General features: G+C 31.9%; 1 protein-coding gene across 7 annotated transcripts in view; it reads right to left on the bottom strand.

The window, feature by feature from the left end:
- Positions 1-23,485, bottom strand: part of SPEF2 (sperm flagellar 2) — a 264,940-nt gene that overhangs the window by 123,223 nt on the left and 118,232 nt on the right. For all 7 annotated transcript variants that reach the window (XR_004233554.1, XM_031964143.1, XM_031964155.1 and 4 more), the window contains 5 exons: positions 22,838-23,082; positions 21,467-21,578; positions 13,086-13,243; positions 12,367-12,519; positions 7,035-7,106 (listed from right to left, as the gene is read on the bottom strand). Coding sequence is in view for 6 of the 7 variants with exons in the window: in XM_031964143.1 (XP_031820003.1) it covers positions 7,035-7,106; positions 12,367-12,519; positions 13,086-13,243; positions 21,467-21,578; positions 22,838-23,082 (740 nt within the window). In the remaining variant the exon portion in view is untranslated. The remainder of the gene's footprint in view (positions 1-7,034; positions 7,107-12,366; positions 12,520-13,085; positions 13,244-21,466; positions 21,579-22,837; positions 23,083-23,485) is intronic.

The raw sequence follows: 23,485 nt of genomic DNA, 5'->3' as shown, positions 1-23,485 counted from the left end.
GATAACCAAGTCATTTGAGTAAATGTAACTCTATGTCGAAGGAAATAGATTTGTTATTTGTCTAATGGCATCAATTTTTTCATTGTTTATTTTCATTGTTTAAATAACTTTGTAATGACATCAAATGCTTGAATGCTTGAATGCTTAGTTCAGCAGGAAAAATCAACAAACAATAAAAAGGAAGAATAAGTTGAAATTTGATGTTTTTTTAAGAGGCCCTAAATATTTAGTTCCTCCTCCCAAAAATCTGCCATCTTTATTAATGAAGAATTTGACTCCCCAATAAGCCATGCACTTTAATTTATATTTTAATTGGGAAATGAAACATTGAGTCCTGTCATAAAATTCTTATTCTTTAAGGTACTTGAGGTTAAGCAACTTACCCAGGCTCAGCCAACTATAAAATGTTAAATGTCTGAGGGCAGATTTGAACTCATGTCCTTCTGATTCCAGGACAGGAGCTCTATCCACTGCACTATCTAGTTCCACTGGTTATAAGATTCTTAGCATATAGAAGGGCTGGGTGAAAATTATGATTATCTAAGGGATTAGGCAACAATACATAAATACTTAAGGGCCAGATTACAAAGATATAGGGCCAAAGAATAAAGATTTAGATCAGTCTACCTAAAGAATTATTGCTTATTTCTGGAAACTTTATTGTTGCTTATACATGTATTTGTATGTAGGAATCATATAATCACAGATATTATCTTGTTACATGTTCAGGAATTTCAAGGCAGATTTACTCTGTAAGTCAGAATAAATGTTGTATAGTGTACAACTATCCAAGCTGAAACTCAAACATAAAGATATGTTTTGTGACACACATACAAACACTTAAATTGCTTTAATCATCATGCATTTCAACAGTTTACCATTTCAAAAAAATTACCAAGTCATTGTGCTCCTGACATCATTTTAGTGAACACCAGGTCATTATGCCTAAGATTTAAGAACAGACTTTGCTTTCTTGGAGGAGCTGAGTTGCCGTAATTCTATTTAGGAAATTTCTTCTTCTTTTAAAGTAATTTTTAGTATTAAAACTTTTTCTAAACTGAAATGACCAAAGTTTATGTTAGATTTGGACTTCAGTGAATACTATTGACGTTTTTCATATACATATATACACACACACACATATGATATATATACTATACATATTATATATAGACATATATTTAGATATAGATACATACATAAATATATTGATATCTATATATTTCTTGAGTCAATGATCTAGAAAACAAAATCTTAACATTTATTTCTCTTAGAATTTGAACTCAGTGAGGAAAGAGATCATATTTTTACCTTTATTTATAGTAACAGGCCCAGCTAAGTGGTATAGTGGATGGAATGCTGGCCTTAAAGTCAGGGAGACTCATCCTCCTGAGTTCAAATCTAGTTCAGACATTTATTACCTATGTGACCCTGGGCAAAAATCACTTAATCCTGTTTGCCTCGGTTTCTTTCACCTGTAAAATGAGCTGGAGAAGGATATAGCAAACCATTCCGGTATCTTTGCTCTGAAAATCCCATGGATAGTATCAAAATGATAAAACACACAATCCTTAAAAGATGAGTCCCTTTGAAGATATCAAATCTAAGATTCATAGCTACAAATACCTCTATGAAGTAGCTGGGACAAAGGAAAAAGAAAACTAAGCTGTGAATGTGTCATGTGTGAATGACAAAAAGGAAAGTCCAATACCATAAAGATCAATATTGCACAGGAACCTGGGAATGTAAGATCTATGAATCAAAGTAAGGTGGATGTTGCCAAACATGAATGGAAAGGTTATATATTAACATAGTTAAATATCAACAATAGATGGAAATGGGTGATTTTATCTTTTTCATATACTACTGTGAGACAGAATCTCTTAGAAGAAATAGAATAGCCCTTAGAGCCAATAAAAAGATGAGAAAAGCATTATTGGAGTACAATCATAAAAAGGAAAGTATGATATCTATTCAAATCCAAAGTAAACCATTCAACAACACAGTTATACAAGTCTATTGGCTGGAGAGGTCAATGTTTTTTAGGTCTATGAAAACCTACAACATCTTCTATAAACAACACCAAAACACCAAAAAAGCATGTCACATTCATCATAAATGATTAGAATGAGAAAGTAGAAAACCAAAAGATAATTGGAATGACAAGTACGTTTGACCTTGGAATAAAAAAAAATGAAACAGAAAAGACTAATAAAAGTTTTGTCAAGATCGCTTATAGCAAACATTTTTTTCAACAACCTAAAAGGTACCCTATACATTGTTATCACTAAATGGTCAATATCAAAATCAGATTGATTATATACTTTACTGTGTAAAAAGTTCAGAAGCTTTTTGCAGTCAGTTAAAACTAGACTGAAAGCTGACTGGAGTGAAATCATGAATTTCTTTTTACAAAATTCAGATTTAAAAAGTTGGGGAAACCATCAGATGATATAGGTATAACAATTCCTTATGAAGTGGTAGTGATGAATCCATTTAGGGGATTAGATGTGGTAGATAAAATACCTGAAGAACTATTCACAGAGGTTTGCAATATTGTATTAGAGAGAGCAATAAAAAAATCTCAAAGAAAAAGATCCAAAAAAGTAAAATAGTTATTTGATTAAATTTTACTAATACTTGAAGAAAGAAGAAAAGGAAAAAGGGAAATGCAAAATGTAGAATCCCAAAGAATAGGAAAAATGTTTTCTTAAAGAAGCAATATAAAGAAATAAATAAAAATAATAGAATGAGAAGGATAAGAGATCTCTTCAAGAAAATTAGAAATATCAAAGAACTATTTCATGCAAAAATGGGCATTATAAAAAACAAAATGGTAGGGATTTAACAGAAGTAGAAGATTAAGAGGCATTGACAAGAATACACAGAAGAATTGTACAATATAGATCACTGTTGTATAACATATATCTTAACATCACTGATAACAACAATGCCATGGTTACTGATTTAGTCATACAATCTCAAGAATGAGGTCAAGTGGGTCTTAGAAAAAATTGCTAACAATAAGGCTAGTGGAGATGACATAATTCCAGTTGAGCAATTTAAAATCCTAAAAGACAAAATGATTAAGATATACTCAATATGGCAGTACATTTGGAAAATTCATCTTGACCACTGGATTGGAAAATATCAGTTCATATCCCAAGCCTAAAGAAATACACTTCCAAAAAATATTCAAGTTACTGAACAATTCTGCTCAATTCCCGTGTCAGCATGATTCTTTTCTGCAAAGTAGGCTTCAGCAGTATGTAAACTGAGAATAACCAGAAGTACAAGCTAATTTTGTAGAGGCAGGGACACTAGAGATCAGATTCAACATTTGTTGAATTATGAAAAAAGCAAGGGAGTTCCAGGAAAAAAAATATCTACTTCTGCTTTACTGACTATACTGTATAGCTTTTAACTATGTGGATCAGAACAAATTCTGGCAAGTCCTCAAAGAGATAGAATACCAGGTCAACCTTTCTAATTCACTTAAGTCACTGTTTTGTAATTCACAGATGGCTCCATTTTTACAGGCAACTGGATATCCCATTATGGGATCCTTGCTTTCTGCAATTAGGACCTGGACTTTCAGAGATCAACCTTCTTATATTAGTCTTTCTAAGGACTTGATCTGGGAAGAATTTGTTTGTGTCTGTATCATAAATAAAAACCCATAAGAAAATTATGGAATATGCTTAACCTTTATGGAGTGCACTGACATAGAATAATATCCCCAATTCAGAATCATAAATATCAATATTGCATATAGTACTAGAAAATTGTTCTTTCTTTTTATTAAAAGACATTTATGACCTGGAAAACAAATGAGTCTCTGAATAGAAGCAATTGTGATTTCAAATATAACTGTTTCTTCTTTATAATATATTGATGCCCACATTAAGTTGTGAAGCACTACTTTCATTTTCATTAAATATTCCCAAATGATTAGGTTGTTGGAATTTTTCTGCCTGCTTTTCATAATTCCTTTGTTCCTTTCCTCAATAAACTGTCACTTCTTGAAATTTTTGTTCTGCAGACTTAAGCAAATTTTTAAAACTGTCCTTTTTTCCTTCTTCTTCTTCTTCTTTTTTTTTTTTGTTTTGCTCTTTGCTTTCTCTTGTAATATGGATAATATGGAAATAAGTTTTGCACAACTTCACATATATAACCTACTTCAAAGAGGGGTGCCTTCTCAAGAAGGATGAAGAGGCAGGAAGGAGGAAGGAAATTTGGAATTTGAATTTTTATAAAATACATGTTATTTTTAATATGTTATTGACAATTATTTAATCAAACAAATAAAAGCATATTAATAACAAGAGCAAATTACCAAAAGAATCAAATGGATTCATTAGAAAGTACTACCAGACATTTAAATAACTTTTATACCAAATAAGCTATTTTCAAAAACAGAGGAAGATGTCTTTTTCTCATGAGAAATATAAAATAATGGATAAAACCAAAGAGAATTATTATTTTTTTAAAATTACAGAAAAGGTATGCAAAGATAATAAAAGCATGCTAAAGATAAATTAAGATCACATCAGGCTTATCAGGAATGGAAATGGTTCAGTATTAGAAAAATTTTATAAAATATTAATTTTATTTAGGCTGGGGGTAGAAGAGGAGATTTTAGACCTATAATTTCACTCATGTAGGTTATTAATGAGGAAAACCTATCTACTAATTCTAATTATCAGCCATTTCTCAATTGAAAATATTACTTTAGATATTACTGATACAACTAAGAAGTACTCGGGTTCACAGAAGTAACAAGGTCAGAGTTTGGGGGTTGAGGTCTTGAGATCTAAATCTGATAATAGCATTCTACTTACTAAGCCAAATGGCCCCTTTATATAGCAATGATAAACATAAGAACTAAGACAAGAATAATGATAAACATAACAAGAACCAAATGATGATATAAATAAATTCAGAAACTTAATAATAAATTATAATGTGGTTTCATGTTCAAACATTTTAAAAAGCGTGGGAACATAAGGTTTTTCTTAACATAATTAAAAGCATTTAAGAGCCCAAATAAAATTATTGTGTTAACAAAAGAACACCTCTTAACTGGAACAGATAACTTATTCTCACTTTCATTTTGAAACCTTAAAATGTTAGCTATGGCAATGAGAAAAGATGAATTACAAAAATAACTAAAAAAGACCATATTAATCCTCCCAAAAGTATTTAGCTCAATAATACAAAATAGTCTTGAAAGTGCTTCCCCAATAGGTTGTTTTTTATACTAATGTTCAAGTCATATAAGGTTCCTAAAGAGTTGAAAAGGCAGAGATAACTTGTTTCAATGCTTCTCTGATTATCAATATCAATATGAAATCTAAAATAGTGAAAAACACACACACACACACACACACACACACACACACACACACACACTAATGGTGTTCATTAAAGACTCATCCAAAAGGTTAAATTGAATTGGACTTTCCATGGCAGTAAGGAAGTTATTCGAATGTTTTTTTGTAGATGAATCAGCTGAGAGCATCAAGACTACAGGGCTTCCTTAGACATGATCCACAAGCAGTCAAAGCAATTTTGTTTTAAGAGTCCACAAGACTAAAAAAAGTTTAAAAAAGTCAAAAGAATATATGTATATGTGTGTATACATATATGCATATATATGTACTTCATTGTGTATGTATATATCTGTATAATTTGTGCACACATGTGCCTCTGTTGACTTTTTATATCCACATCCATAGTCCCAACCTATTTACTAAAAGGAAAGCCTCATTTATCAATTTTCTTAGGGCAAAGATTGGTCATTCCAAGTTAAGTACTTTTAAGTAATCTATTTTTTTTCCTTTTCAGTATTTAAATCCTTATCTTTCAATCTTACTTTTATATGTTTTGCTTACTAAATGCCTTTTCCAGAGACAATGCAAAAAAAAAAAAAAAAAAGCAAAACCCCAAAACCAAAACCAACAAAAATACATACAGTAGCTCAGATCCTTATCTAATTTTTTACAGTTTTCTCCTGTGGACTTCTAGAATTCAGAAGCCTGGTTTCAAATCACAGTTCTGACATCTACTGTGTAAACAGATACCATGTGGAATTTGTGGAAATCAGTCTCAGCACTTTATAGCCACATACCATATGTGGAATTCACAGCACAATTGAAAGTTATAAAGATGCTTTTCCCTCCTACCCCTTTTGTAAATGGACCCCTTTCTAGTATTTCTAGTATTTTTTTTCTAGAAAATTTCTAGGATTTGATAACACAATGGAAACAAAACAAGGTGCCAAAGTAACAAAACACAATGGGAATATTTATTCAATAAAGAAATTGCTGGGAAAATTGGCTAGCAATATGGCAAAAATAGGATGAGAACCAAGATTTCTCTATTCTATTAAATTTTTTAGTATGTATTTCAATATGATTTATTTCTTTGGTAATATTATGTATTTTTATTTTATGACTTTATAAATACACAAAAAGGGTTTCATATGCTTCATCAGATTGCAGAAAGGATCCATGATTTAAAAAAAAAGATAAGAAGATTCCTGGATTAGGTTTATATTTATTTTATATTAGTGCTACTTAGTACATCAAATGTGTACCAGTATTTTAGAACATTCTATTAAAAATGGTTTTGTGGAGCTATAGCTGCACTACAAATTTTAATCCTTTTGTTGCAACACCAAGTATTAAAAACAAAAATCTTAAATTTTGCTTAATAAGACAGGCCTTATAGCTATGAGAATTTATTTCCTTTGATTTTGCATAGTTGAAAGGGTTTTCCTCCTTGTTCCCCTCTCCCCTTTTTAATAGTATGTTAAGAGAGAGAAAAATGAAAAGCTTGTTAAAAGAAAAAAATAATGTATATCTCAGGAATGAGTTGGGGAGAGTAAGCTCTGGTGAATGCTAAGACTTTTTCTCACATCTGCCTACTATTCATAACTGTGTGGGAAATACAATGTTAACTAACACCAAAAGTCTATTCACTAACATATTTATAAAATGTAGAACTAATTTAACTAAGTTTAACTGCTGTACCTTTTTCTTTGGGAGAAGTTTCACCTTTCTTTCCTTTTCCTTCTTTAGGAGGAGACTCTCTTTTACCCGTTTCTAGACAAAATTTAATACATAAATGTCACTGATGGGTCTTTAAAATGTCCTGTTATATTTTAAAAACTTTAAATGTCACTTATCATACTGAACCTGTTATAATGGTGGTACTGATATACAACTACAATGGCAATGAAAATTAAAAGAAAAAGATTATGGATACATTGCTTCAGAATTTTGATATACAGAAATATGAATTCAGGTTGAATACTGAAATGCTATAGTGTGTCCAGCCCACTTTTGGTGGAGCTGACTACTCTAATTGACGTGATATGAATTCTTTCAAATTAAGTTCTAAATTCCCTTGAATCTATTCTTAATTCAAACATTTGTATGCTGTCATGAAGGTCTTAGCATTTGTGATAATCAAGTCCTTTAAGCAAATGTTACTTACTCTCTGTGTAGAAGAAAATATAACTATGTCATTTGTATAATGTCACCTATTTTTTCCATTTTGTTTTGCTTGAATAAATAACCTTGTACTGACATGAAATGCTTGGATATAGTTCAGTAGGAAGAACTAACAAAAAGGAAGAATAAATTTAAAATTGTAATCTGATGTTCTAGTTATTTAGTTTCTATTTTTTCATAATCTATCATTTCTACTAATCAAGAATTTGACAAACACTGAACTACCATACTACTATCATAATTTGAACCTTACTAGTTGACAGAAAAACAAAACACAATAACTGATAATTGTACACAATTCAATTTACTCTCTTGTAAGTAGAATGGCTAGGTGAAATTATCAACACAAACTTAAAGATCAGATTATAAAGGTATAGGATTTGTAGATCAGTCTATCCAAAAAATTACTGTTTTTTTGGAAACTTTTTTGTTGCATGAAAATGTGCATATGTCTCTTCCCCACAATGACGCCTTTGGAAAGTAACACTTTCATACTTTTTTTTAAAGGATCTGTCCACTAGCTCTATTCTTAGAGAGAAAATAAAGACAGGTACACTCACTCTTTGAAGCAATAACAGATTTATTGTTCTTGCAATTCAGAGAATTCAAGAGTACAGTTTTTAAAGGTTGCAAACAAACTTTTAATGCTTTAAGACTGAATTGTGTTATAAAGAATGAGAACCATTTAGTTTCTGGTTGGCTTAGACAAATGTGCAGGTACTAATTGTCTCTGATAAAAGCAAAGAAAGTGTAGGTTGTAAGCTGGCTGTAGCCTCTTGTTTATTTATAGCTTTAGCTACTCTAAACATATTGCTTCCAATTATAAAAAATTTTAAAAAGTTATAATTGCCCTCAATCTACAACTGTGCAATGTTTCTCGATTCCTACCAAGCTAGTAGGAGATGGTAGTTGGAAAGAGAGAAGAAGATGAAGTCATGTCTATGAGCTTTAACAAATTTGTGCAACAAAAGATAATTTTTAAAGTTTTGCTAATAGTAACTTTTTATTCCAATAGAAATATCCCTACTTTATTGTGGAGAAAGATAATTATTTATCAATAATAGTGGAGTGCTTAAATCCATCAAATGAATATGGTAGTAAAATATATGCATATGTGTATAGTACATACACATGTGTATATATATGCATTTATATTATTCTAGAATATATATGTAGAAGTCATATAAATTACCTTGTCACACTTTCAGGAATTTCCAAACTCTGAGGTCAAAAGCTGTTCAAGTTAAAAGCCAAACCTAAAGAAAGGTTTTGTGACACACGTATAAAACAATCAAACTGCTTTAAAATATCATGCATTTCAGCAACTTAGCACTTCAGAAAAATTTTGAAGTCATTGTTCTCACCTGACATTTTAGTGAGTACCAGGTCACTATGTCTAAGTGGCCTGGAGAGGCCTGGAGAGGCCACTTAGAGGGAATCTGGGTTGAAGAATAGATTTATATTGGTTGGAGTTTGCTTTTGGGGAAGGGATGAGTTGCCATTTTCCTATGTAATAAGTTTTTAGTATTAAAACATTTTTTTCTGACTTGAAAATGACCAGAGTTTGGATCTTAGTGAATACAATGTTTTTTTTTTTTTTTTTTTTTTTTTTTGTGTGTGTGTGTGTGTGTGTGTGTGTGTGTGTGTGTGTAGAACTAGTTTAGGAAGAAACTTCTTTCTCTCAAATAGTAGCATTGCACAGACCTGCAGATACAAACTCTCTGTTGTATTTAGTTAGAAGTTAACTAACATTTGATAATCTGAGGAGCTTTCTGAGTCCTTCATAAGAATTTGCTTAAATAGTTCTGAAAATTGGGCAACTATCTGTTAGCTGGTGGTTGTAATGGGCATTGATCAATCTTGGGCTGGACAGAAATCCAGGTTTGGAGGAAAATTTGGGAACAATAAAATTATTTAATTCTTTAAGGTGTAGATGGAAACATTGCTATGTTTTCTTGAGTTGAAAGAGAAGAATCATGATGACCCTGATTTACTTGTTTCTAGACTTCAAAGACTTCTATGTTTGTTGCCACTGATTCTGATAAGGGTTTAGAGAGTAAAATTTTCCTTAGGATCACTGTTTATTTGAAATGTTCCATGGATGTCATTCAAGAGACATATTTCTTTTTGTCTAGTACAAATCCAGAAAAATTTCATTTGTCTTTAATGGCATATTGATAAAAGTTTTACTATCCAATCTAAGATAAGGATCTAATCTAATATAAAGAAAATATTTCAATATTACTAAATTTAAGTCTTTTATTTGAAACTACATAACTATTTTAGAAAAAAACAAAGAATTTATCTCATACATAAATTACAGAAGTGAAAAATAGCTATGTATAATAGGATTTTAGAAGTCATTATGTAAAAAAATCTAGAATTATATTAGAACAACCTTAACAAATTTGAAAAAATTTGAAAAATTTTGAAAACAAATTTGAAAAAAATCTAGAATTATATTTGAACAATCTTAACAAATTTGAAAAAATGTCAAAAGATATTCTTCATATTGAGGAAAGCATAAGGCCAAAACATGTCCACGATCTGTCAAATAGAATAATCTATTCACTTTAAGTCAGTGGGTCAGTGGCTGATTCTAATATAAGGAAGTTAGAGAATAAATTATTTCTGAATTTAGTTCAGTATTCCAAAGTTCCAAGTGTGACAGAATTGGCCTGAAGACCCAGGCCTCTGTTAGAGAACATAAATAATCTCAAAATGGGGTATTAAACTAAATGTAAAAATGAGATATGCCTTGGTGATTCATTTATGAAATATAGACAAGTCCTTTCCGGGAATTAAAGTTCCTTTCAGTGTTTCAGAGTCTGATTCTTTTTGTACAGCAAAATAATGGTTTGGTCATGTATACTTATTGTGTATCTAATTTATATTTTAATATATTTAACATCCACTAGTCATCCTGCCATCTGGGGGAGGGGATGGGGGGTAAGAGTTGAAAAATTGGAACAAGAGGTTTGGCAATTGTTAATGCTGTAAAGTTACCCATACATATAACCTGTAAATAAAAGGCTATTAAAAAAAAAGTTCCTTTCAGTGAAAGGGAGCGATGCCATTGGCCAAGCAATGATTGTCTGCAGCCTAAGTATTCTTTACAAGCCAGTGAAAAAGATTCAGAAGATCCAGAGTGGATCCAAGCAGAGGCAATATTGTGGAGGAATTTAGCTTCCAGGAAAATCCACCAAGCTAAAGAAGAAGACGATGCCAAAAGTCCTACTACTTTTTTGGGGCCATTCCAAAGGATTCTCATGGCCTTCTCTTATTTCCTCTCTTCTCGTTGGGAACTGGACCCTTCCTTAAGACTAAAGGACTGCTGCATAGAGCCACTTACATTGACCCCTATTGGATCTCTTCCGCTGTCTTTTAATTTGAGGTTCAACTTGAATGCAGACAATTGGTTTTTTGTTGTTGTTATTTATTTCGTTCGTTCGTTTGTTTGTTTGTTTTTTGATCACTGTTTCATTTCTAATTCACTTAAGGCACTACTTTGTAATTCTTAAAGGAATCACCAGGTGGCTGCATTTTTACACCTAGCTGAATATCCCATTATAAGATCTTGCTTTCCCCTGCTAGGATCTGAAATTTCAGCGACCAACTCTCTTATACTATGCTTTCTAAGGACTTGACCTGGAAAAAGTTTTGTTTATGTCTGTATGATAAATACAAACCCAGAGGAAAATTATGGAATATGCTTGACCTTTGTGAAGTGCTCTGACTCAGAGTAATATTCCCAATTTGGAATCAATATCAGTACTGCATATGCCACAAGAAAAATAGACCTCAGATTATTGTTCTTTCTTGTCAGTAAAAGACATTCATCACCTGGAAATTAAATGAGACTTTCCACAACTGTGAAAACTGTTCCTTTCTTTGATCTACATTTCATTTATTTATTATTTAATGCTTCCTTTACTTAACATCATTGGGAAATGAGTATTCCTATAAGACTATAAATTCCATATAGGCATATATTATATGCTAATTATCCTTGTACCTACCTGGTGCTTATCACAGTTCTTTAAAATCATGCCATTTTGTTCACAATCTATGATTTCATAGCTGGGAAGGCCCTCCCCTTTCTCATAGATGCTAACTCAATTAATAAGTCTATACTGCCAGAGTTTCAGAGAAATTAAAAAACTGGATTATGGTTGTACATGTAGTAAATGTCAGAGGTGGGAATTGAACTTCAGAAGAAGCATTCAGTTTATTCCCTTTAAACATATTGGAAATCTATTCATAATAAGTAATTAGTTGATGGATGAATAAAAGTGGATTTATAAGTTTATGAAACTTTTAATCATCAAAAATAATTTAAAAAAACATTTTGGCAGAAATCTTTATAATATATACCACTTCCCAACCTGATTAAACATTAGACTTAAAATTAACTTTTTTTTTCTTGATATACCTCTATAGTAACATTAGTTATTATATCACGCTATAACACATTGATGCCCTCCTTAAATTGTAAAGCACTGCTTGAATTTTCATGAAATATCCCCAAATGAACAGATTGTTGGAATTTTTCTGCAATTTATCATCCCTTTGTTTCCTCCCTTTATAAATTGTCACTTCTTGTACTGGTTGTACTGTCTGCACTGCAGTTTCTTGTTAACTGCTATATTTTAAATGTAGTCCTATGTTAGCAAAGTAGTATCTCCATGCTTAACTGAATAAGAATGAAATGGGCTTTGCTTTGTCCCACATGGTTGAGGCAGTGAGAAGCATGTCTTTGGTGAATGCGCTATTACTATAATTTAGATTTTATTTCCAAAGTTAATATGAGACATGAAAAATCAGGATTATAGGTCATTTCATCAGTCACCTGAAATTTTCCCTTTTCCACCTTTCCCTTTTGTCTCCTTTTCAGTCTCCATTCCTTTCTCTGGTTCCGGGGCAGGTGGAGGTGGAGGTTCAGACAAAAGGGCTTCTTCTTTCTTTTTCCTCTCAGCTTCTTCTTCTTCTAATTTCTTTTTAGCTTCAAAAAAGGATAGAAAACATTTTTATTAAGTGGTATAAGAGCACATTATTCAACCTTAAACAACTACAAACATATATGTCAAAGTGAACTGGGGAATCTGCTAATCTGATAGATTGTGGCAATTCCCATGGAGTTGGATATATAGGCTTTGGCTCTGTGGAGAGGCTCATGGACCCTAGATCCTTTCTGATGGATAGAGTTTATATCAATGGCTTCAAACTAGTCTCCTTATATCTTGGTGACTTGGGACTGTGACAAAGAGAGTTGACAAAAAGCAAGGACCTACTTTATGGCTTTATAAGAATCAACAAGAGATTGATTGATTTCAACTTTTCAAAGTAACACTTTGTTGGGACAAAGGCAATGAAAGCTCTGTCTTGGACATCTGTCAAGATGGAAGTAGTTATTAGGGTATAATATATTAGTCACAAAAGCTAATGGCATCTCAGGCTCCATTAAGCGACACATAAAAGTTTCCAAAAATAATAAGATGATGGTTTTACTATGCTTTGCCCTGATAAGTCACCTGTGGTCTAATACAATATCCTAAACATGACAATTACCTTTAGCTTCTTTTTCCCTCAGTTCAGCAATAAAATACTCTTGTACTTTTGTGGCTAAGGCCCTTTTATCCACTTCTGCATTGATTTTGATTAAAATGTCTTGTTTTTCTGAAAACCATTTCTCCAATTCTGGCCAGTTGTCCAAGAAACCTAAAATTCTGCAACATCAAAAGATCAGTGTTATCAATTTGTTGAGCAATCTATAAGTTGTATTTTTCAGCCTTTTATTAGAAAATGAGTAAGGTAGAAAGAGAACTAATAAAATTGCTAAACCTGAAAAAGAAATGCCCACAACAAAGCAATATCTATTTATATGTGCACAATCAACATGGTTAGAAGCAATGCATTTAAATTGTCAAGGTATTATTAAATATTTCTTTTTTATGCTTTGGAGAAATATTTACATGGAAAGGATGAAGTTAGAATTTTTCATCATTTCAAACATGATTTAACATTTTATTCATAGATAAATAAAAATCCAAAGAAATGACAGATTTTTTCTACACACATGGGCAGAAAACTTAAGTTCTATTCTGACCATCAGGCTTGTCAGAACTGTCCAGTTCTCTTTTTAATACATGGTGCTATATAAAATGTTTTGTTGTAAATGGGGACCTGGGAAGTTCCAGATTTTCTGATTGGGCTACTATGTAGATGGACTCAGTTTACTTGAAACTGAGAAGTTGGAACAATTCTGGAAATCTTTTTCTTTCCATGATAATGGACAGTCAATATAGTTCAAATGATTCTTATGTGGACCAATTCATTCTCTTGAGTCTTACAGGTTTCTCTAGTGAATATTGTTAAATGATTTCATCTACAGCTCTTGATTTTAGGAAATCAAAATCCCAATTAAATAAAAATTTTACAACATTTAAATACTATAAGTAATTATGTAAAATAAGGGGGAGGGATTTTTCTTCAAAATGAATTAATTTAGAAAATTTTTTAGTTGTAAATTCTCTCCCTTCCTCCAGCTCCATCCCTCTTTCATTGAGAAGGCAGACAACATGATATCAATTATACATGTGAAATCATGCAAAATATCTTTCCATGTTAGCCATGTTGTAAAAAAGTTAAAAGTAGAAAAAAGTATGTTTCAATATGCACTCAGAGTTCCTCACTTCTGAGGGGGAAGCAGAATTTTTTATTATGACTTCTGGAATTGTATCAGAACAGGACAACATTGTTAATAGAGTACACAATGTTCTCCTAGTTCTGCTCGCTTCATTTATCATTAAATCATTTGGTCTTGACAGGTTTTCCTCTAAAAATTCCTGCTTATCATTTCTTATAACCTAATGGTATTCTATCAATAATCCTATACCACAATTTGCTCAAACTATTCTCCAATTATGGATAGCCCCTCAAATTTCATTTCTTTCCCACCATAAACAGACACACACACACATTTATCCCAATAGGTTCTTTTTATTCTTTGTTCTCTTTGGGATATAGACTTAGTAGTGGTATTGCTGGGTTAAAGGACATATACAGTTTTATAGCCTTTTGAGCATAGTTTCAAATTGTTCTTCAGAGTGGCTGATTGGAAGGTTTCACAGCTCCACCAATAATACATTAATGCCCTTGTTTTTACTCTTCTCCTCTAGCATTTGTCATTTTCCATTTTTTTGGTCACATTAGCCAATCTGATAAGTGTGAGGTGGTATCTCAGAATTGTTTTAATCTGCATATCTCTAACAGCAAGTTAGATATTTTTGAATGACTATACATAGCTTTTTTTTGGTCTCAAAATCACTATTTATATCCTTTGATCACTTGTCAACAGTTATCTCTTATTTTGACTGAGTTCCCTATGTATTTAAGAAACGATGCTTTTATCACAGAAATGTGCTAAAATCTCTCCCCCTTCCAGTTTTTTTTTTTTGTTTTCCTTTCTTTCCTTTTCTTGTTTTCCTTTGTTCTCTTCCTTCCTTTCCTTCCAATGCTAATTTTGGCAGTATTGATTTTGTTTGTGCAAAATCTTTCTGATTTCATATAATGAAAATTATCCTAAATATAAGAAATTTCAGTTTGGTCTGATGGATATGCAATTATTTTCCTTGAATATTCTTACTTCTTAGCAAGCATCCTATCTACGATATCATGAATTGAACAAATTTAGTAGTACTTAATTTCTACTTATTTAAATTTATATATAAAATTCAGTGAATGACATATCAATTATATATAAAAGTTACTGTTGTCAGGTTGTAGGGGTTCAAGTCTTTGTTGGCCATGTTTGCACACAAAAAGGTGGAGTATGTTTAAGGAAAAATAGCAAAGATCTCAATCTTAGCTTGTCTTTTTGACTTTCTTTATCCCTTATCTACAGAGGAAAATGGAAGAGATTTAGAATTAGAAAACTGGAGAACTCTGAACCCTGTAGCGATCTGGTAATTATTGGCAAGTATCAATTATTGGCTTATAGTCTAACCTTTATAGATTGAAAACTAGATATTATATAGCATGTTCTCTATCATCAAGAACTCTTGAGAACTGTATTTCTATTATGGGTATACATAAAGAGTAAATGTATAATTTGATTTATTGTTATAATATAAAAAAGGATCTAGAGGTGGAAAGGAAATTATACCAGAAAAAAGGGGAAAATGGAGGTACTACATCTCACAAAATGGCAAAGGAAACCTATTATTTCTAAGGGAAAGAATGAGGATGATCATAGTGTGAATCTTACACATCAGAATTGGCTCAAAGAGAAAACATTAGACATATTTGGTTTACAGAGACACTTCTCCCACCTCATTGAAAAGTGGGAGGGGGAAAGTGAAAAGGGAAGGGGTAGGATATAAATAGAAGGGAATACAAAAATTGAAAGGAAAAGGTTTAAGAAAAGGGGAGGGACTCTAAGGGGGAGGGAGGGATCCTAAAGAAGAAGGGCTATGTGAGGCAAGTGGTTCTCACAAGTTTAATATTGGAGAAGGGAATAAGGGGAAAAGGAAAGAGAAAAGCAGATTTCTGGATTAAAAGCCAGAATCCTACAATATGTTGTTTACAGGAAATACACTTGAAGCAGGGTGATACATACAGAATAAAGGTAAAAGGCTGGAGCACAACTACTGTGAAGTCGAAAAAGCAGGGGTAGTTAACCTGATTTCAGATCAAGCAATAGCAAAAGTTGATCTAATTAAAAGAGATAAGGAAGGGCACCATATCTTGCTAAAGGGCAGCAAAGATAATGAAGCAATACAAATACAAAACATATGCACCAAGTGGTATAGCATCTAAATTCTTAAAGAAATTAATAGAAGAAATACACTGCAAAATTATAATTGTGGGAGATCTCAACCTTGTACTCTCAGAATTAGATAAATCAAATCATAACATAAATAAGAAAGAAGTTAAAGTGGTAAATAGAACACTAGAAAAGTTAGATGTTAGGATTCTTACAAGGTGCTAAGTAAGTGGAATTGATGAGATAATGATTCTCTAATTTACATGTACTTAGTACTTACTATAATTCCACAAGATTCACACCTTTAAGAGAGCATATATAAAGAAGAAGCCCATTAGAAGCTCTGAGCCTCAACCAGGATTCAGTCGAGGAGATTCACAAGAGAGAAGGCAGCTTAAGCTCTCAGAACAAAGGAGAGAGAGATAGACCTCTATAAAAGCTAACCGAGCCCCAGGAAAAGAGACAAGACTTTGAAGGAGAAAATAAAGGATTTAGACTTCAACTCCTGGCTGCACTTGGGGTGATTACACTGAACTGAAAGAAAGGTTGCTCCCATAAGCCCCCCGAGAAATCTGCTCCCAGAGAACAATATATTTTAGAGAAGAACATTACAGTTAGATATGATAAATCTTTGAAGAAAACTAAATGGAGACAGAAAGGAATACACTTTCTTCTTGGTAGTCCATGGAACCTATACAAAAATTGACCATATATCAGGATATAAAAACCTCAAATTCAAATGCAGAAAGGCAGAAATAGTAAATGCATCCTTTTCAGATCATGATGCAATAAAATTACATTCAATAAAAACCAGGGGGAAATAGACTAAAAAATAATTGGAAACTAAATAATCTCATCCTAAAGAATGAATTGGTGAAGCAGCAAATCATAGACACAATTAATAATTTCACCCAAGAGAATGACAATAATGAGACAACATACCAAAATATGTAGAACCCAGACAAAGCAGTAATAGGGGGAAATTTTATATCTCTAGAGACCTATTTGCATAAAATAGAGAAAGAGGCTTGCAACTAAAAAAGCTAGAAAAAGAGCAAATTAACCCCCTCAATCAATCACTAAACTTCAAATTCTAAAAATAAAAGGAGAAATTAATAAAATTGAAAGTAAAAAACTATTGAATTAATAAATAAAACTGAGTTGGTTCTATGAAAAAATCAACAAAATAGATAAATCCTTGATACATTTGATTAGAAAAAGGGAAGAGGAAAATGAAATTGTAAGTTTTAAAAATGAAAAGGGAGAACTTTCCACTAATGAAGAGGAAATTAGAGGAATGACTAGGAGTTACTTTGCCCAACTTTATGCCAATAAATTTGATAACTTAAATGAAATGGATGAATACTTTCAAAAATATAGGTTCCTCAGATTAACAGAGGAAGAAATTAATTGATTAAATACTCCCATTTTAGAAAAAGAAACAAAACAAACTATTAATAAACTACCTAAGAAAAAATTCCCCAGACCAGATGGATTTAAATGTGAATTCTACCAAACATTTAAAGAACAATTAACTCTAATGCTACATAAACTATTTGAAAAAATAGGAAATGAAGGAGTACTACCAAATTTCTTTTATGACACAGACATGGTACTGATACCTAAACCAGGTAGGACAAAAACAGAAAAAGAAAATTATAGGCCAATCTTCCTAATGAACATTGATGCAAAAACTTAAATAAAATAATAGCAAAAAGATTATAGAAAATCATCCCCAGGATAATACACTCTAATCAAGTAGGATTTATACCAGGAATTCAGGGCTGGTTCAACATTAGGAAAACTAATAACATCATTGACTATATCGATAACCAAAATAACAAAAACCATATGGTCATCTCAATAGATACAGAAAAAGCATTTGATAAAATCCAACATCCATTCCTATTAAAAACACTTGAGAGTATAGGAATAAATGGACTTTTCCTTAAAATAGCCAGTAGCATCTATTTAAAACTATCAGTAAGCATCATATGTAATGGTGATAAACGGGAACCATTCCCAATAAAATCAGATGTGAAACAAGGTTGCCCACTATCACCATTACTGTTCAATATTCTATTAGAAACGGTAGCTTCGGCAATAAGAGATGAAAAAGAGATTAAAGAAATTAGGATAAGTAATGAAGAAACCAAATTATAACTCTTTGCAGATGATATGATGGTATATTTAGAGAACCCCAGAGATTCTACTAAAAAGCTATTAGAAATAATTCACAACTTTAGCAAAATTGCAGGATACAAAATAAATCCACATAAATCCTCAGCATTTTTATACATCACTTATAAAATTCAACAGCAAGAAATACAAAGAGAAATTCCATTTAAAATAACTGGCAATAGTATAAAGTATTTGGGAATCTATCTGCCAAGGGAAAGTCAGAAATTATGTGAGCAAAACTACAAAACACTTTCCACACAAATAAAGTCAGATCTAAACAATTGGAAAAAATATTAAGTGCTTTTGGATAGGTCGAACAAATATAATAAAAATGATAATACTACCTAAACTAATTTATTTATTTAGTGCTATACCAATCAGACTTCCAAGAAAGTATTTTAATGACCTAGAAAAAAAAATAAAATTCATCGGGAACAACTAAAGGTCAAGAATTTCAAGAGAACTAATGAAAAAAAAATCAAATGAAGGTGGCCTAGCTATACCTGATCTAAAACTATATTATAAAATAGCAGTCACCAAAACCATTTGGTATTGGCTAAGAAATAGACTAGTTGATCAGTTGAATAGATTAGGTTCACATGACAAAATAGTCAATAACTATAGCAATCTAGTGTTTGACAAACCCAAAGACCCCAACTTTTGGAATAAGAATTCACTATTTGACAAAAACTGCTGGGAAAATTAGAAATTAGTATGGTAGAAACCCATTGGGTTGGGCATTGACCCACACTTAACACCCATACACCAAGATAAGATTAAAATGGGTTCATGATCTAGGAATAAAGAATGAGATTATAAATAAATTAGAGGAACATAGGATAGTTTACCTTTCAGACTTGTGGAGGAGGAAGGAATTTGCAACCAAAGAAGAACTAGAGATCATTACTGATCACAAAATAGAAAATTTTGATTATATCAAGTTAAAAAGCTTTTATACAAATAAAACTAATGCAAGCAAGATTAGAAGGGCAGCAATAAACTGGTAAAACATCTTTACAGTTAAAGGTTGTGATAAAGGCCTCATTTCCAAAATACACAGAGAACTGACTCAAATTTATAAGAAATCAAGCTGTTCTCCAATTGATAAATGGGCAAAGGATATGAACAGACAATTTTCAGAAGATGAAATTGAAACTATTTCTACCCATATGAAAAGGTGTTCTAAATCATTATTGATCAAAGAAATGAAAATTAAGACAATTCTGAGATACCACCATACACCTCTCAGATTGCCTAAGATGACAGGAAAAGATAATGAAGAATGTTGGAGGGGATGCAGGAAAACTAGGACACTGAGTGGTAGAGTTGTGAATGGATGCAACCATTCTGGAGAGCAATTTGGAACTATTCTCAAAAAGTTGTGAAACTGTGCATACCCTTTGATTCAGCACTGTTACTACTGGGCTTATATCCCAAAAAGATATTAAAGAAGGGAAAGGGAACTGTATGTTCAAAAATGTTTGTGGCAGCCCTTTTTGTAGAGTCTAGAACTTGAAATTGAATGGATGCCCATCAATTGGAGAATGGCTGAGTAAATTGTGGTATATGAATGTTATGGAATATTACTGTTCTGTAAGAAATGACCAGCAGGATGAATACAGAGAGGCTTGGAGAGACTTATATGAACTAAGGCTATGTGAAATGAGCAGAATCAGATCATTATCCACTTCAACAACAATATCATATGAGGAGCAATTCTGATGGAAGTGGCTACATTTAACAATGAGAGGATCCAAATCAGTTCCAATTGATCAGTAATGAACAGACCCAGCTAACCCAGAGAAAGAACACTGGGAAATGAGTGTGGACAACAATATAGCACTTACACTCTTTCTGTTATTGTTTGCTTGCATTTTTGTTTTTCTTCCCAGGTTATTTTTACCTTCTTTATAAACCTGATTTTTCTTGTATAGCAAGACTAATGTATAAATATGTATACATATATTGTATTTAACATATATACTTTAACATATTTAACATGTATGGGACTACCTGCCATCTAGGGGAGGGGATGGAGGGAAGGAGGAGAAAACTTGGAACAGAAGTTTTTGCAAGGGTCAGTGTTGAAAAATTACCCATGCATATGTTTTGTCAATAAAAAGCTATAATAAAAATAAAATAAAATTCTTCAAATTAGAAAAAAAAGAAGTCATCTTCTGTGCTATTGTATGAGAGACATAAGTTCTCCTTCAAGTAATGCAGCATGTTTCCTATAATATTCATGCCTTGACCACATATTCCCTTTGTGAAATACTTATCCATGTTACTTTCTTATGCATGCAGCTTTCCATATGTGTATACTTTTTCCACTGATGCTATGTGTGGAAATGTATTCACCATGTTTAAAGGATAAATGCTAGGTTTCTATTTTATTTTTAAAATTTTTCAATAATAGCTTTTCATTTTCAATATACATGCAAAGATAGTTTTCAGTATTCACCTCTTGCAAAACTTGTGTTCCCTCCTCTCCCTTTACCCCTCCCTTGACAGCAAGTAATCCAATATAGGTTAAACATGTACAATTAGTTCTTCTACACATATTTCCACATTTATCATGCTGCACAAGAAAAATCAGATCAAAAAGGAAAAAAAAAGTGAGAAAGGAAAAAAATCAAGTAAACAATATTTGTTGCTACTTTAAAAATATACCATTTAATTAATTTCTTTGCTTATTATATAATTATGTGTCCTGTGATTAAGTAAAAATCAAACACATTTGTAGGAGATCATAATGTTTTAAAGGTTAAGGGTCTAGAGAGTAATTTGAACCAGAATATTCATTCTCCCAGAGAAACTATGCCCCTTGAGTTGGTGAATTTCTTCAGATAACAGCCCATTTTTGTTGTAGGATTTTTCAAAAAGTAAATACTTAAATCAATGCATTTTCTCCCTAGTTTTGGTAATTTCAAAGTATCTGCAACTTCATTTTCTAAGTATTGAATCAATACTAAATAAAAGAAGGAAAAATGAGTGTCAAACAGACCTGTGCTGTATCTGATCCCTCAATAGCTCAGTCTTTTCTTGATCTTCAAGATATGATTCTGGACTTCTCATGCCCAATCCATGGGATGTTTCAAGGGAACTTCTTTTCTCTCCTGTATAAATTGTTTCATTATGAAATATTAAAAAGCAATGCCTGGCATTTCTACCTGCCAAAATAGATGCCTATTTCAAATGCTAATTTGATACTGGTCAGTTCTTGTGCAGAAATGGATAATATTTTTATGTATATTTATACATACATATATTTAAATATTATATATGTACCTAATTCACACACATACATATATACATATATATTTATGATTTATGATAAGCAGGACAGATTTTTACCTACTTGAGATGTTGTAAGGGAATCATGGCTAGAAGGAAGGTAGTCATTAAACTAAGACTTCTACCTTGTATTCTACTTCTGCATTAGACTTCCTTAGAAAGTGAAAAAATGGCGTTCAGATAGAAGTATTATTGCAAGATTTCAGGAATAATAATATTTCTATCATATCTCCAAATATCTGGCTATGAAAGGTCTAACTTAATTTCCATTGCTGCAGCTATATTTGGGGGTACTCTATTCCTTTCCAAATTAATAGCTCATTGTCTTCAAATATTTAAAACACTGTTACTTGGGAATAGATTTATTCTATTTGGCTCTAGACAAAACAACAAACAGTAATGAAACCACAACGAGGCTAATTTAGGCTTGACACAAAGAAGAATTTTCTAATAATCAGAGCTAGCCAAAATTATTGGAGGGTACTTTTGGAACCAGTGGGCTTCCCCTACTAGAAATCTGTCAATGAAGGTTGGGAAACCATTTGTCTGATATGTTGTAAAGCAATTCCTGTTCAAGTCTAGACTGGACCAGGTGGTTTCTGAGGTTCCTTTCAATTTTAAAATTCTGAGAATAAGATCTACACAATTAAAACTTTCAAAACATTTCAAAATTCTGGGTAAGCCTTAATGCTCTATAAGCCTAAAGTACCATGCAAATGTAAACTATTTTAAAATATTTTTATAAAGCATTTTATTTTTGAAATACATGGATAGATAGTTTAACTATTTTTATTACTACACAAATACAAAGAGTGCATCTTCCAAGTAAGTTATTTTTTTGAGGGATTTTAATGTGAGGTTGCCTTTGGCTTCTCACATTATATGCTTTCAAAGTACAGAGTATAGAATTGAATAGTAACAGCCGTGGTAGAAAGAATCAGGGTTAGGTGTCAAGATTTTTAAAAAAATAGTTGAAGTTTATTTCATGTCTTCTCTTCTAATGATTACATTTCATTCATTTTTTCAATGCACAGATGCTACAAAGGTCTGAAAATTTTCTTTCATGAACTATCCAACTTACCCACCACACGTTTCAGCACCATTGTATCAGTTATATCCAGCAACATAGCAAAGTCAAGTGCAGGTGGGGGAGAAGAGGGATCTTTGGGAGCTGTTGGATCAGATGCCAATGTAGATTTGTAATTCTTTCCCTCTTGTTCTTGCTGATCTGGGTTGCACCCTGTAAGGGCTTCCTCAAGAAGTTTTGCTTGATTTACTGTCATTGGAAAACCATCCAAGATCCATCCTTTTTCTACAGGTACTTGACTAAAGTTTGAAAGAACATGAAATCACAAATATTTAAGAAAAATAAAACTAATCATGACCATAATAGTATAATAAAAAGCTATGGAAAAGTCATTGCATATATTTCGACTTTAGAGCAAATCACATTAATCTTCCCTAAAATGTCTCATTGTCTCATCATTATCATGCTAAAAAGTCTTCAATACTTATATCTTCATGGGTCAAATTCAAACCCTTTGGTTTTTAATTTAAGACATTCTAAAATGTGTCTCTTTTTTATCTTTCCAGATGGTATCTCTCACTATTCTTGTGCAAGCCATCTTTTTTGTTTGTTTGTTTTTGGCTAAACTATTATGAAATATGTGCTGGAAGTTCAATGTGGCAGTATGTGGCTAAGCTCATGGATCCCCATTATGCTGAACTG

Source organism: Sarcophilus harrisii, chromosome 1 (genome assembly GCF_902635505.1).
Source record: "Sarcophilus harrisii chromosome 1, mSarHar1.11, whole genome shotgun sequence".
NCBI lineage: Eukaryota > Metazoa > Chordata > Mammalia > Dasyuromorphia > Dasyuridae > Sarcophilus > Sarcophilus harrisii.
This window is presented reverse-complemented; position numbering and strand designations above follow the sequence as displayed.